This window comes from Colletes gigas, unplaced genomic scaffold (assembly GCF_013123115.1).
Source record: "Colletes gigas isolate AHSC1104 unplaced genomic scaffold, ASM1312311v1 Colletes_gigas_Sc00020, whole genome shotgun sequence".
In the NCBI taxonomy this organism is placed as follows: Eukaryota; Metazoa; Arthropoda; class Insecta; order Hymenoptera; family Colletidae; genus Colletes; species Colletes gigas.
In genome coordinates this window covers 3,208,520-3,222,289 of record NW_025106649.1, presented here as the reverse complement: position 1 = coordinate 3,222,289, position 13,770 = coordinate 3,208,520, and the positions used below count along the sequence as shown (strand labels likewise).

Here is a 13,770-nt window from a genome sequence, read left to right as displayed (position 1 = left end):
TTTTCAAGTGAACAATATACAACAGAACAATCTACTAGAACTGAACCCTACAGCACGGAAAAGTTTTCAACGACTGAACAATTCAACACAATGCAATCTACAACAACCACACAATATACATTGGGACAAGTTTCAACAACTGAGCATCCTTCAACGACAGAAGAGTACTCCACTGATCAATTTTCAACAACCGAGCAATATTCTACACAACCATCTCCAACCACCACACAATATACAAGGGACCAAGTTTCAACAACTGAGCAGTACTCCACTGAACATTCTTCAATGACAGAACAGTACTCAACTGAACAATCTTCGACAACTGAGCAATTCTCCACACAAACATCTCCAACAACCACACAATATACAATAGAACAAGTTTCAACAACTGATCAATACTCCACACAAACATCTCCAACAACCACACAATATACAATGGGACAAGTTTCAACAACTGAGCATCCTTCAACGACAGAAGAGTACTCCACTGATCAATTCTCAACAACCGAGCAATATTCTACACAACCATCTCCAACAACCACACAATATACAATAGAACAAGTTTCAACAACTGATCAATACTCCACACAAACATCTCCAACAACCACACAATATACAATGGGACAAGTTTCAACAACTGAGCATCCTTCAACGACAGAAGAGTACTCCACTGATCAATTCTTAACAACCGAACAATATTCTACACAACCATCTCTAACCACCACACAATATACAATAGAACAAGTTTCAACAACTAAGCATCCTTCAACGACAGAACAGTACTTCACTGATCAATTTTCAACAACCGAGCAATATTCTACACAACCATCTCCAACCACCACACAATATACAATAGAACAAGTTTCAACAACTGATCAATACTCTACACAAACATCTCCAACAACCACACAATATACAATGGGACAAGTTTCAACAACTGAACAGTACTCCACTGAGCATTCTCCAACGACAGAAGAGTATTCCACTGCTCAATTTTCAACAACCGAGCAATATTCTACACAACCATCTCCAACCACCACACAATATACAATGGACCAAGTTTCAACAACTGAGCAGTACTCCACTGAACAATCTTCAACAACTGATCAATACTCCACACAATACATAATAGAACGAGTTTCAACAACTGAGCAGTACTCCACTGAACATCCTTCAACGACAGAACAGTACTCCACTGAACATCCTTCAACGACAGAACAGTACTCCACTGAACAATCTTCAACTACCGAGCAATACTTAACAGAAGACCATTCGACAATCGGACAATACAATACGACAGAATCTCCAACGACAGAACAACATACCACAGAACAGTTTTTAACAACCCAAAGATCAACAAATACGACAGAATGTGTAATACATTTGAACGGCACGTGTCTATGCTCTTGCAAAAACACCGTTCCCTGTTCAAATAAGTCTGAATGTAACGTAGGGAATCATCGGCCCTTGTGCTTTAACCCAGCGCTCGACCAGAGTACACCTAATTGTAACATACTCCCAGGTAATGATTTCTCATGTCGGGAGTTTTGTAAATGTTCTCGTGTTTACCAAATGTGTTTCCACCAAAAAGAGAACTTTTCTCCAGTGTGACTTCATCGTATCCAGATGAAAATTGGAGGCAACCAATTCTGGAGAGTTGTTGCTTGGTCGACAGACCATTCTACCTGTATGGTCTCGATCAGAAAATTACACCGGGTACGATAACCGGGATGACCATCACACGAGTAGAACATTTGACGTAGAATTACAATGCACTGTTTCAACCCAGTGCAGCCATGGACCTGCTGCATTAGCGCTCTTTGCATGCTGTACATTAATGTGCCTCTGCGCGATCTCTTCTTGCTTGTCTATTCATAACAATTGTAATATTTTCTGTGAAGTATGCTTCTAAAGGAAATTCTTGGATCGCGATAATCATAAATTTATTAAAAGTATTACAGTATCGAGATGGAAATTTCCTTTAAAGGCGGACAGACTAACGACTATTTCTGGGCTTTACACATGTAACACAAAAACCATTATATGTATATTATAGGAATTAGGGGATTGTGTATATCATTTTCTGTGTTAATTATTATGTACTTTGTTTTTTATAAAGATTTTTTGTTCGAACATACATTTTTATATACATTCGCGTATTTTGGTAATATTCAATTAGAACGATCGTTAGATGAATCATGAATAAATTATTATACAATGAGATTTTTTAGCATTACGCATCGAAGGATCACTATTTTGAGCTTCTAATATTCCATCGTTTCGTCAGATACCAAATGCACAACGCACGACGACTGTCTTTCCCAATTGGCCTGTATAAACCAGCAGTGCTTGAACCCATGCACCATCGAGAACCCGTGCGACTTCGTCGAGATCTGCCACGTTCAAGATCACAGACCAGTTTGCGTGAAAGGTAGAATATCGAGCACCATACCATTTTGCGGTGTTTACTTAAGATTTACACGATACTAATCAATCGTTTTCCAAACTTTCCCAGACGTAACGAACGACACGGGTTGCCCTTACTGTCCAGCCGGAATGCATTGCGATTCAGCGACGAGCACATGCGTCAAAGGTTTGTACACGATCGAGCACCTAGATCCTCCACGTGGTAGATTCTATTTGCAATACCACGATCTATTCTACCTGTAAATATGTATCTATTGTACATAAGTTACAACGTGCAATTTCGTTTCAAATTCGTTGCACCCCAAACTTCTATCGCGTTTTACATCTTCGCGTCTCAGATCTTAAAAGCTGTTCATACACGCCTTCGGTTTTCAAATCTATAGAAAGATATTCTAAATAAACGTATCGTTCGATCGCTCGATTATAGAATTTTGATCCGTCGCGCACCGACGTTGTGTTTTATACATGCTGATCTGCCTGAGAGGCGTCTTCGCACGCAAGTCCACGCAAAACGTGACTCTTTCTTGTTTTGTACCGTTGCACACTATCTCGGGGCTATACGGGCTTTCTCCATCTTTCTCTAGCGGGTTGCACTAGCGACAAAGATTGTCCGCTGACCACTGCGTGCATCGCGGGAACTTGTCAGGAACCGTGCCTCGTGCGGAATCCGTGTGCGAGAAACGCGATTTGCGTTAACACCAATCACCGAGCGGACTGTAGCTGCGACGACGGCTACCACGGAAACGGCTTCATCTACTGTGCTCTGGGTAATTGTTCCTTCTAATAGAACCTTCGTTAATTCAGTAGTCTTGAATATCCAATTGATACTGAAAAGCAATTTTTCAACTTATCTTTCAGAGGACGAGGGCAAAAACATTTGCCAGTACAACGAAGACTGTCCACCGAGCAAGTACTGTGACCGTCTGAACAGACTCTGCATAGATCCTTGTCTGGAGACGGACTGTGGTTCTAACGCAAACTGCTTACCCTTGAATCACCAAGCACAGTGCAAGTGCTTGCCAGGATACGAAGGCAATCCTCTCATCGGCTGCACGAAACTGTCCTCGGATCCGTGTGTTCCGAATCCTTGTGGGTTGGATGCAATGTGCGAGAACGACAATGGCAATCCGATCTGCTTCTGTCCTAAAGGTCTCACTGGGAATCCCTTCGAACATTGCAGTAAGTGTCTAGAATATGGTAGCGTCTTCCCATTCTTTTGACCGTAAATTTGACGAATATTCACTTCAGTTCCAGACGGTGACATGTGTCAAGGGAATCCCTGCGGAGTCAACTCCGGTTGCCGCGTGGTCGCGGGGAAAGTTAGGTGCTTCTGTCTGCCAGGGTACGAGGGAAATCCTCCTCAAGCTCCCTGCACGCTCCCGAACAATCCCTGTGAGCCGTCTCCGTGTGGACCCAACACACAGTGCACGATCCTCTCCAACGGTCTCTCGAAGTGCACCTGCTTGCCTGGCTACATCGAGACTCCCAACACTATCAGGGGATGTGGGCCTAAGTCTGACCAGTGCGATCCTAATCCTTGCGGACTCGGTGCAAAATGCGACGCGGACAGAGTACCGGCTTGTTACTGTCCTGAACATACGGTTGGAAATCCTTATCAGAGCTGTGCAGGTGTGTTAATGATAAGCAATAACATTGTAAATACTCCTCCAAAAATTGATGAAACAAAGCTGACTTCTCGTTATTCGCTTCCAGTACCGCCATCCGATATGCACGACCCTTGCTTGCTGATCCCCTGCGGTAAGAACGCCATTTGTTTCGCTGAAGACGGGGTTGCAAGGTGCAAATGCGTCCCACCGTACATCGGTAATCCGTACATCGATGGCTGCGAGGCCGAGTGTTTCGTGAATCAGGACTGCGACAGTCAACTGGCATGCTTCAATCAACACTGCAGAGACCCCTGCCCTGGCGTTTGCGGCGCCAACGCAAAATGCGAAGTAGACGACCACGTTCCAGTCTGTTCTTGTCTGCCTGGATACACCGGAGATCCGTTCGGCTCCTGCAAAATCGAAAAATCTCGTGAGTCTTCCTTACCATTAAATTCTCTTGATCCACGCGTAAACTAACATTGCAATTGACTCTTCTTTTAGCTCTTCCACCTCAGAATCCTTGCATGCCATCACCGTGCGGACCGCACAGCATCTGCCGCGTGATGAACGACCGCGCAGTTTGTTCTTGCAGTCCAGGATATCATGGAACACCACCATCTTGTCGTCCAGAGTGTCTGGTCAGCTCGGAATGTCCTGTGCACCTAGCCTGCATCGGCCAAAAATGCGGAGATCCTTGTTCCAGTTTGTGTGGTCAGAACGCTCTATGCCAAGTGATCAGTCACAACCCCATTTGTAGTTGTCCTCCCGAATATACCGGTGATCCGTTTACGCAGTGCGTCAAGGAAGGTAATGTATCTCCGTTTTCTCAATTCTTATGCAACATGAGTTTCTGGACAAGCTGGAAGATTCGCCTATATCTTTTTCGTTAGTCGTGCCGCTACCAGGACCGAAGAACCCTTGCGTACCTGCCCCCTGTGGCCCGAACGCAGACTGTCGCGTGCAGGAAGACCATCCTGTCTGCACATGCATCAGTGGAATGTTTGGGGCCCCACCAAATTGCAGACCGGAGTGTTTGATTCATCAGGACTGTCCAAACTATCTAGCGTGCGTCCAGAAGAAATGCGTGGATCCTTGCGCCGGGTCCTGTGGATTTAATACCAATTGTACCGTGCAGAATCATCGTCCTATGTGCCAGTGTTACCAGGACTACGAAGGGGATCCTTTCTCGGGGTGTAATAAAGGTAAGATCGTTAATCTACTCTTGCACTTGAGCAAGCAAAGTCCTCAGTTTTCTCATTTTTTTGTAATATAATACCTGTTATTTGTTGCACAGTTTCGTTCCCGGGGGCATTGCCGTGCGATCCATCTCCGTGTGGCGCGAACGCAGTCTGCAAGGAACGCAACGGAGCTGGCTCGTGCAGCTGCTTACCCGATTACACCGGAGATCCTTACGCAGGATGCAGACCGGAGTGCGTTCAAAATTCCGACTGCGTCCATACGAAGGCCTGCATAAACAACAAGTGCAAAGACCCGTGCGTGGGTGCTTGTGGAATAAACGCACAGTGTCAAGTGATCAACCATCAGCCTTCGTGCAGTTGTCTGTCTGGGTACACCGGAGATCCTCTCCAATCTTGCCATATATCGCCTGTAACACCGCTACCGGGTGATCCATGCCAACCTTCTCCCTGCGGTCCGTACAGCAACTGTCGCGTGATCGACAACCATGCAGTCTGTTCTTGTCAACCAGACTATGTTGGTAGCCCACCGCAATGTCGACCGGAGTGTGTGGTTAGCACCGACTGCGCCCAGAACACGGCGTGTATCACTCAGAAATGCAGGGATCCGTGTGTGGGCACATGTGGACAGAATGCTGATTGTCAGGTCATCAACCATAATCCAGTCTGTAGTTGCACGTCCGGATACACCGGTGATCCATTCTTCGGATGCGTAAAAGAACCGGAAGGCAAGCAGCCTGGAGGAGAACCAAGCGGCAACCCGTGCATCCCATCGCCGTGCGGATCTAATTCACAGTGTCGCGTAATAGACGGCTTCCCAGCCTGTTCTTGTCTACCAAACTACGTGGGCAGGGCTCCAAATTGTCGTCCAGAATGTGTCATCAACGAAGGATGTCCTGGAAACCTCGCCTGCCAGAACGAACAATGCGTGGATCCTTGTCCAGGATCCTGCGGCGTGAATACCTTCTGCAACGTTGTGAAACACAATCCCGTTTGCATCTGCAACGCTGGGTACACCGGAGATCCATTCACGGAGTGCGTGCACATAATGGAAGGTACGTACAATCATACTTTATCAAAATTCTTTCTGCAGGTTTCCTATTCATCATTTCCAGACTATCTATGAAACAATCTATTTTCTTCCTTAGAACCTACCACAACCGAACAACCTCGCACGCCATGCAACCCATCACCCTGCGGTGCAAATGCAATCTGCAACGAAAGAAATGGCGTGGGATCCTGCACGTGCTTGCCAGAATACGTCGGCGATCCTTACACAGGTTGCAGACCCGAATGCGTTACAAACGCCGATTGCGAACGAGATAAGGCTTGTCTTAATAACAAATGTGTCAACCCTTGCCCCGGAACTTGTGGACAGGGAGCTACTTGTCGAGTGGTTAACCACACGCCATCTTGCTCTTGTCTACCTGGTTACACCGGAGATCCGTTCAATTCCTGCACGGCGATAGTGGTAACGCCCGAACCGGTACCAGAGAATCCTTGCGAACCTTCACCCTGCGGACCCAACAGCAACTGTCGCGTGCACAATGAGCACGCAGTATGCCTGTGCCAGCCTGGATTCGTCGGAATACCACCTACCTGTCGTCCTGAATGCATCGTCAGCTCGGAATGTCCTCAGAACAAAGCGTGCATCGAGAACAAGTGCGCGGATCCTTGCCCAGGCTCTTGCGGAGTGAACACCAAATGCCTAACCGTGAACCATAATCCCATTTGCACTTGTGCCGCGGGCTACACGGGCAACCCGCTCGAGTATTGCGCGAGGTTCAACGTTTCCGACACTCCTTCGAAGGGCGCTGGTAATCCGTGCTCTCCGAATCCTTGCGGACCGAATTCCCAGTGCAAGGTAATCGGTTCTCAGCCTGCTTGCTCGTGTCTACTGAACTACATTGGACGTCCACCGAACTGTAGACCCGAATGTACTGACAACTCTGACTGTTTCCACTCGGCGGCCTGTGTGGATCAACGATGCAAGAATCCTTGCCCGGGAGCATGCGGCGAACTGGCGAAGTGTACGGTTCAAAATCACGTACCGATTTGTACCTGCCCCGAGGGTTACGAGGGCGACGCTGCTATCCGCTGCGTCCTGGCGCCTCCTCCAAGTAAGTTTTTATTTTAAATTGTGTTTCTGGATTCTCTTGGAACTAATCCCATTTGGTTTCTTTTTGTTTAGCGACAGATATAAGCATGGTTAATCCTTGTTCACCGAATCCTTGCGGTCCAAACGCGCAGTGTCGCGAGAGGAACGGTGCAGGAGCGTGTGCTTGTCCCCCAGACCTTATCGGAGACCCCTACGATAACGAGAAAGGATGCCACAGGGAATGCGAATCGAACAACGACTGTGCTCCGCAATTGGCTTGCGTCGGATTCAAGTGTTCCGATCCTTGTCCTAGTACTTGCGGCATGTTGTCAATTTGTAACGTCCAGCAACACGTTCCTATGTGCACGTGTCCCCCTGGATATACCGGAGACCCGTACTTTGCTTGTGAAATCAAAGAAATGACCAGTAAGTCTCATTCTGCATTTTCAGTATTCATGTTAAACGATTCTAACTTCAGTTATATGAATGTTTGTATCCCTAAATGTATCTTCAGGAGTACCTCCATCGGATCCATGCTCGCCATCGCCCTGCGGACCCAACAGTAAGTGCCGGGAAGTAAACAGCCAGGCAGTGTGCACGTGTCTTCCAGAGTACAGAGGAATCCCACCAAACTGCAGACCCGAATGCGTGGTGAACGCCGAGTGCCCGCTTCATCTTACCTGCCTGAACAAGAAATGTGCAGATCCTTGCCCGAACACCTGCGGATTGAGAGCACAGTGTACCACCAAGAACCATAATCCGATTTGCACGTGTCCTGTGGGCTTCACTGGCGATCCTTTCACTCAGTGTTCGCCTATCAGTAAGACTGCTGCTTAAATTGTCTTGATATTTTTTAAACCAAGTTCAAGCATTCAATCACACTTGTTCTACCTTGCAGTTTACGACGTCACCTCCAGCACAGAGCGGCCACCATCTTGTACACCATCACCCTGTGGTCCGAACTCCTTGTGCCAAATCATATCCGGAAACCCTGCATGTTCTTGTCTGCCTAATTACACCGGCGTTCCTCCAGAGTGCAGACCAGAGTGCATTTTAAGCTCCGAGTGCAAGAGTCATCTGGCATGTGTCAATCAGAAGTGTCAAGATCCCTGCCCGGGCTCCTGCGGCGTCAACGCTCAGTGCCACGTTCTGAATCACATACCAGTTTGCACGTGCATGGAAAGCTTCACTGGAAATCCTTTCACGCAGTGCACAGTAATTCCTCCAAGTAAGAAAATGTGGATTTGTATGTACTCGCATCTTTCGAATCGTTAAAAAGGTCGATATGTGATTTTTAATCTTTTTCTAGCCACGGTGCCGCCAGTAAGTGATCCGTGCAGTCCATCGCCCTGCGGACCGAACGCCATATGCAGAAACGGCGACTGCGAATGTCTCTCAGAGTACATAGGCAATCCGTACGAAGCGTGTCGTCCAGAATGCGTTTTGAACTTAGAGTGCCCACGCGACAAAACCTGTCTGAGAAACAAATGCAAGGATCCTTGTCCTGGAACGTGTGGTCAAAACGCCGTCTGCGACGTCGTGAACCACATACCTAGCTGCTCTTGTCCGCCTGGATACGTCGGAGATCCGTTCGTCAGCTGTCGTATCCAGCCACAAGTACCCCATACATCTAAGGATCCGTGCACGCCCGTGTCACCCTGCGGGCCGAACAGTCAGTGTCGCAACGTGGAAGATCATGCCGTGTGTTCTTGTCTTCAAGGATACCTCGGTTCTCCACCCTCGTGTAGGCCAGAGTGTGTTGTGAGCTCGGAGTGCCCGCCAACGCGCGCCTGTGTAAACAAGAAGTGTACAGATCCTTGCTTGGGATCTTGTGGCTTGAATGCGAGATGCGAAGTGATCAATCATTCGCCAATCTGCAGTTGTCTACCTGGCCAAACGGGAGATCCTTTCAAGAGCTGTTACGACGTTCCAGGTAAGGGGCTTTATTATTAAATTAAATATATCGACGCTGTAATCCAATGGAATATGTAATGGTTACTTTTTACAGATGTGCCGGACGGCAAAGACACTGGAGATCCTTGTAGCCCGTCACCCTGCGGACCAAACGCTCAGTGCCAGGATGCAAACGGTTATCCATCGTGTTCTTGCCTTCCCTCGTACATAGGCACCCCGCCATCGTGTCGCCCAGAGTGTCTGATCAATCCTGATTGCCCGTCCGACAAGGCGTGCATAAACTCAAAGTGCACGGACCCCTGTCCGGGATCCTGCGCGGAGAACGCCAAGTGCATCGTCGTTAATCATGCTGTCGTGTGCTCGTGCACAACCGGTTACACCGGAAATCCATTCGTCCAGTGCATCGAACTAGAAGGTAACGTGATTTTCTGAAATTTAGTTTACAACCTGATAGATAAACAAATTTTTGGACCTTCATACTCTACGTTACAGAAGAAGCTATTAATCCCTGTGAGCCCTCGCCCTGTGGTCCAAACGCAATCTGCCAACAACGGGACAACGTGGGCGCGTGCATCTGCATCGACGACTATCATGGCAACCCTTACGAAGGGTGTCAACCAGAGTGCATTCTCAGCTCCGACTGTCCAACGAACAAAGCCTGCGTCCGCTATAAATGCGAGGATCCTTGTCCGGGCATATGCGGCATTCAGGCTCAGTGTTCCGTCATCAACCACATTCCAACCTGCACCTGCGAACCTGGCTACATGGGGGATCCTTTCACAATTTGCACACCGCCCCTGATCACGGATACGGAACCAACCGTGACGGACCCATGCAATCCATCGCCTTGCGGGCCCAACAGTTTGTGCAGAGCTGTCAACGAACAGGCCGTCTGCACCTGCCAGGAGTCCTACATCGGTTCACCTCCGAACTGCAGGCCCGAGTGCGTCGTGAACTCCGAGTGTCCTCAGAACAGAGCGTGTTACAAATACAAGTGCACGGACCCGTGCCCTGGAACATGCGGAGTGAGTGCCAATTGTCGCGTGATCAACCACAATCCACTGTGTAGCTGCTCGCAGGGCACCACGGGAGATCCTTTCTCCAGGTGTTACCCTCAAACAGGTGGGTGACTTTAATAACGCGAGGGAGCAGAGTCACAAATTGAGCAAGTGAACTAGCTTTTACACATCGTTTTGTCTTTTAGTTGCGCCAGTCCCACCGATCGGCGACCCCTGCACACCGAGCCCATGCGGTCTTTACGCAGAGTGCAGGGCAATTGGCGACCAAGCAGCTTGCTCTTGTTTGAAGAACTACATAGGTCTGCCGCCCAACTGTAGACCCGAGTGCGTTGTCAACACCGATTGTGCATCGAATCAAGCGTGCATCTCTGAGAAATGTCGAGATCCTTGCGTCGGATCGTGCGGTCAGAGCGCAGACTGTCGTGTACAGAACCATATTCCTGTTTGCCTTTGTCAAACGGGATACACCGGTGATCCTTTCACGCTGTGTACACAGATAATGGGTATCTATCTAACTCACTTCTGTAATTCAACCTACATCACTTGTTATACAAATAAGGCTCATGATGTACGTCCTTTACTTTCTAGAACAACCGAGAGTACCCGAGGATCTGTGCAACCCATCTCCTTGCGGACCTAACGCAGAATGCGACGAGGGTAACTGTAGGTGTCTTCCGAACTACTTCGGTGATCCTTTCTCGTACTGTCGTCCGGAGTGTACCATGAACTCAGACTGCTCCAGAGCGAAAGCATGCGTGAATCATTACTGCCTAGATCCTTGCGTTGGCACCTGTGGAACCAATGCACGCTGCGACGTTGTTAATCATATCCCAATGTGCAGCTGCCCTCCCGGAAATACCGGGGATCCTTTCACCCTTTGTCGGCCACACCTGATAGACGGTGAGTCTATTTTTTATAGGCTAACTAATGATTCAATAGAGTATTAAATTATAAATATATATTTAACGTTTCCAGAACCCAGGAAACAGCCATGCACTCCATCTCCTTGCGGAGCGAACAGTGTTTGCAAAGTAGTGAACGATCACGCGGTCTGCTCGTGTCAACCTGGACTAATAGGCAGTCCACCAGCCTGCAGACCAGAATGTGTGGTCAGCGCAGATTGTCCATTGACGCAAGCGTGTCTTGGCAACAAGTGTCAGGATCCGTGTCCGGGCACTTGTGGTCAGAACTCCAAGTGCCAAGTGGTCAATCACAATCCGATATGCATCTGCTACGAAGGACACACCGGTGATCCGTTCACCAGGTGTTACCCAATGCCCAGTGAGTGGAACAACACGTATTATACCACTGAAATATAAGACGTCTGTAAATCATTCTGTAAACTCATGAAATTTAATATCCTCGTCGCAGGGGAGCCACCGAAGCCGACGAACCCTTGCCAACCATCCCCTTGCGGACCGAACGCGGAGTGCCAAGTGAGGAGCGACAGTCCAGCCTGTTCGTGTATACAAAATTACATCGGTGTGCCACCGAATTGCAGACCCGAGTGTACGATAAACCCGGAGTGTCCGCCGCATTTAGCGTGTATGCAACAAAAGTGTCGCGATCCGTGTGTCGGTCTGTGCGGTTCGAACGCTCGTTGCTCGGTAGTTAATCACAACGCGGTGTGCGCGTGCGCCGAAGGTTACACCGGAAATCCGTTCAGCGTTTGCGAGCCGGTCGCCAAGGGTGAGTACTCACCGCAAGAAACTTGCTGTCGTATTACTTTCTCTCGTTGCAAAATTCGCCGTTTGCATGCGGGCGACGCAGGTAAGTGCTTGTTCGTTTCATAACGCGAATCATCGACTCCACCCTAACCCAAAGCCATACTCTCGTCGACGAAAGAACGAGAGATAACATTAAGAGAGGCCCAATAAAAACCGGTGACAAAGCGTCATCGTGGTGGCCGGGGCCTTAGAAATTAGAAATCGCACTCATGTACGAATGAAAATCAATAATAACGAATCATCCACCCCCCAACCCCTGCGATTAACGAGATGATCGAGAGGAGCACGCCTTTATTTACCTCATGCGTACTACCCATGAATGAAATAACCGTATTGTGAAATGAAATGGTGGCGGGGCCTATGGAGTATATAGGCTCTTAATTGCACTCACCCTCTGACAGATATGCGATAACCGTACACACCCTTGTAAGACGAATAATGCACGCATTGATCATTCCCAACCAAGGATATTGCTTCGAGAATCACGTTTAGAGGAGCACCCTAGATCTACAATGTCCTACGTCCCTGCGAAAAACACCCTCATAGAAAAACTGGACACGGAAGCATTAACCCCTAAATACGTTGTGCCGGCTTATTACACCCTCCGTTGTGTATAGATTTAGACACGCTTACAAGTACCTTGCCCTGACCCTGAAAACACGCTTACGCATTGAAAAGTACTCTCCGACCATAACGTCCCCTAATGATACTCACCCCTAACGTGACACGACCCAAAAATCCACCCCATGATACCCTAACAATCAAACCTGCCAGCGTGACCACGATCGAATGGATCCAAATTGGCTGAAAGATCAGCTTCCGCTTAAATCATTCGTCGCAACATCGCACGAGGCTGATCCCGACGATGTAGCGCAAGAGACATATGCTGCACAAGCTTTTCCGACCGACCACCGCTGCATGATCGATTATGTTTAAGTGACCGTGTTTCTCTTTCCATCAGATGTACCCTTAGACCTTAGGAAACCATGCGAGCCATCCCCATGCGGTACCAACGCGATCTGTCGCGAAAACAACGGCGTTGGTTCCTGTTCCTGTCCTCCGGACTACCTAGGCGACCCCTACGAAGGATGCAGACCCGAATGCACCCAAAATTCCGATTGCGCCAAGACGATGGCCTGCACGGGCCTAAAATGCAGAGACCCGTGCCCAGGAACCTGCGGATTGCAAGCCCGATGCGAAACGATCAATCACGTTCCAGTCTGTTCGTGTAACACTGGCTACACAGGCAACCCCTTCACCTATTGCTCCCCCGTCGTGTTCGATCGTAAGCTTTCATTTCCTATGAAATACTATCCGTTAGGACCAGTGATTGCAAAGATTCCGAAAACGACTGTTTGAAACTGTTACTGGTTTAGATTTTTAATACAAAGTTCTCCCCATACAGCTACCCCCATTGAGTCTGACCCGTGTAGTCCGTCCCCCTGTGGACCCAACAGTAAATGTCGAAACGTGAACGATCACGCTGTCTGTACCTGTCTCGCAAATTTCGTTGGAAATCCACCGAATTGTCGACCCGAGTGTGTGATGAACAGCGAATGCCCGTTGGACCTCGCGTGCATCAATCAAAAATGCACGCCCCCTTGCACGAACTCCTGCGGTATCAACACGCAGTGCAAAGTGATCAACCACAGTCCTATTTGCATCTGCAACCTTGGATACACCGGCGACCCGTTCACGAAATGCTTCCCCGCTCCACGTAAGGATATATCTATAGATATTTCTTCATCATTCCACGGTCGGTCTACGTCGTCCCAGTTATTC

General features: G+C 48.4%; 1 protein-coding gene across 1 annotated transcript in view; it reads left to right on the top strand.

Annotated features, from left to right (window-relative positions):
* Positions 1 to 13,770, top strand: part of LOC122400816 — a 108,667-nt gene that overhangs the window by 46,804 nt on the left and 48,093 nt on the right. The window contains exons 40-61 of the mRNA XM_043402485.1: positions 2,288 to 2,431; positions 2,516 to 2,593; positions 3,012 to 3,194; positions 3,286 to 3,606; positions 3,676 to 4,056; positions 4,141 to 4,464; positions 4,536 to 4,831; positions 4,894 to 5,236; positions 5,329 to 6,285; positions 6,379 to 7,350; positions 7,422 to 7,754; positions 7,843 to 8,148; positions 8,227 to 8,556; positions 8,638 to 9,261; positions 9,337 to 9,657; positions 9,735 to 10,364; positions 10,447 to 10,764; positions 10,850 to 11,161; positions 11,237 to 11,542; positions 11,633 to 11,954; positions 12,969 to 13,273; positions 13,394 to 13,705. Of these exons, the coding sequence (XP_043258420.1) occupies positions 2,288 to 2,431; positions 2,516 to 2,593; positions 3,012 to 3,194; positions 3,286 to 3,606; positions 3,676 to 4,056; positions 4,141 to 4,464; positions 4,536 to 4,831; positions 4,894 to 5,236; positions 5,329 to 6,285; positions 6,379 to 7,350; positions 7,422 to 7,754; positions 7,843 to 8,148; positions 8,227 to 8,556; positions 8,638 to 9,261; positions 9,337 to 9,657; positions 9,735 to 10,364; positions 10,447 to 10,764; positions 10,850 to 11,161; positions 11,237 to 11,542; positions 11,633 to 11,954; positions 12,969 to 13,273; positions 13,394 to 13,705 (8,418 nt within the window). The remainder of the gene's footprint in view (positions 1 to 2,287; positions 2,432 to 2,515; positions 2,594 to 3,011; positions 3,195 to 3,285; positions 3,607 to 3,675; positions 4,057 to 4,140; positions 4,465 to 4,535; positions 4,832 to 4,893; positions 5,237 to 5,328; positions 6,286 to 6,378; positions 7,351 to 7,421; positions 7,755 to 7,842; positions 8,149 to 8,226; positions 8,557 to 8,637; positions 9,262 to 9,336; positions 9,658 to 9,734; positions 10,365 to 10,446; positions 10,765 to 10,849; positions 11,162 to 11,236; positions 11,543 to 11,632; positions 11,955 to 12,968; positions 13,274 to 13,393; positions 13,706 to 13,770) is intronic.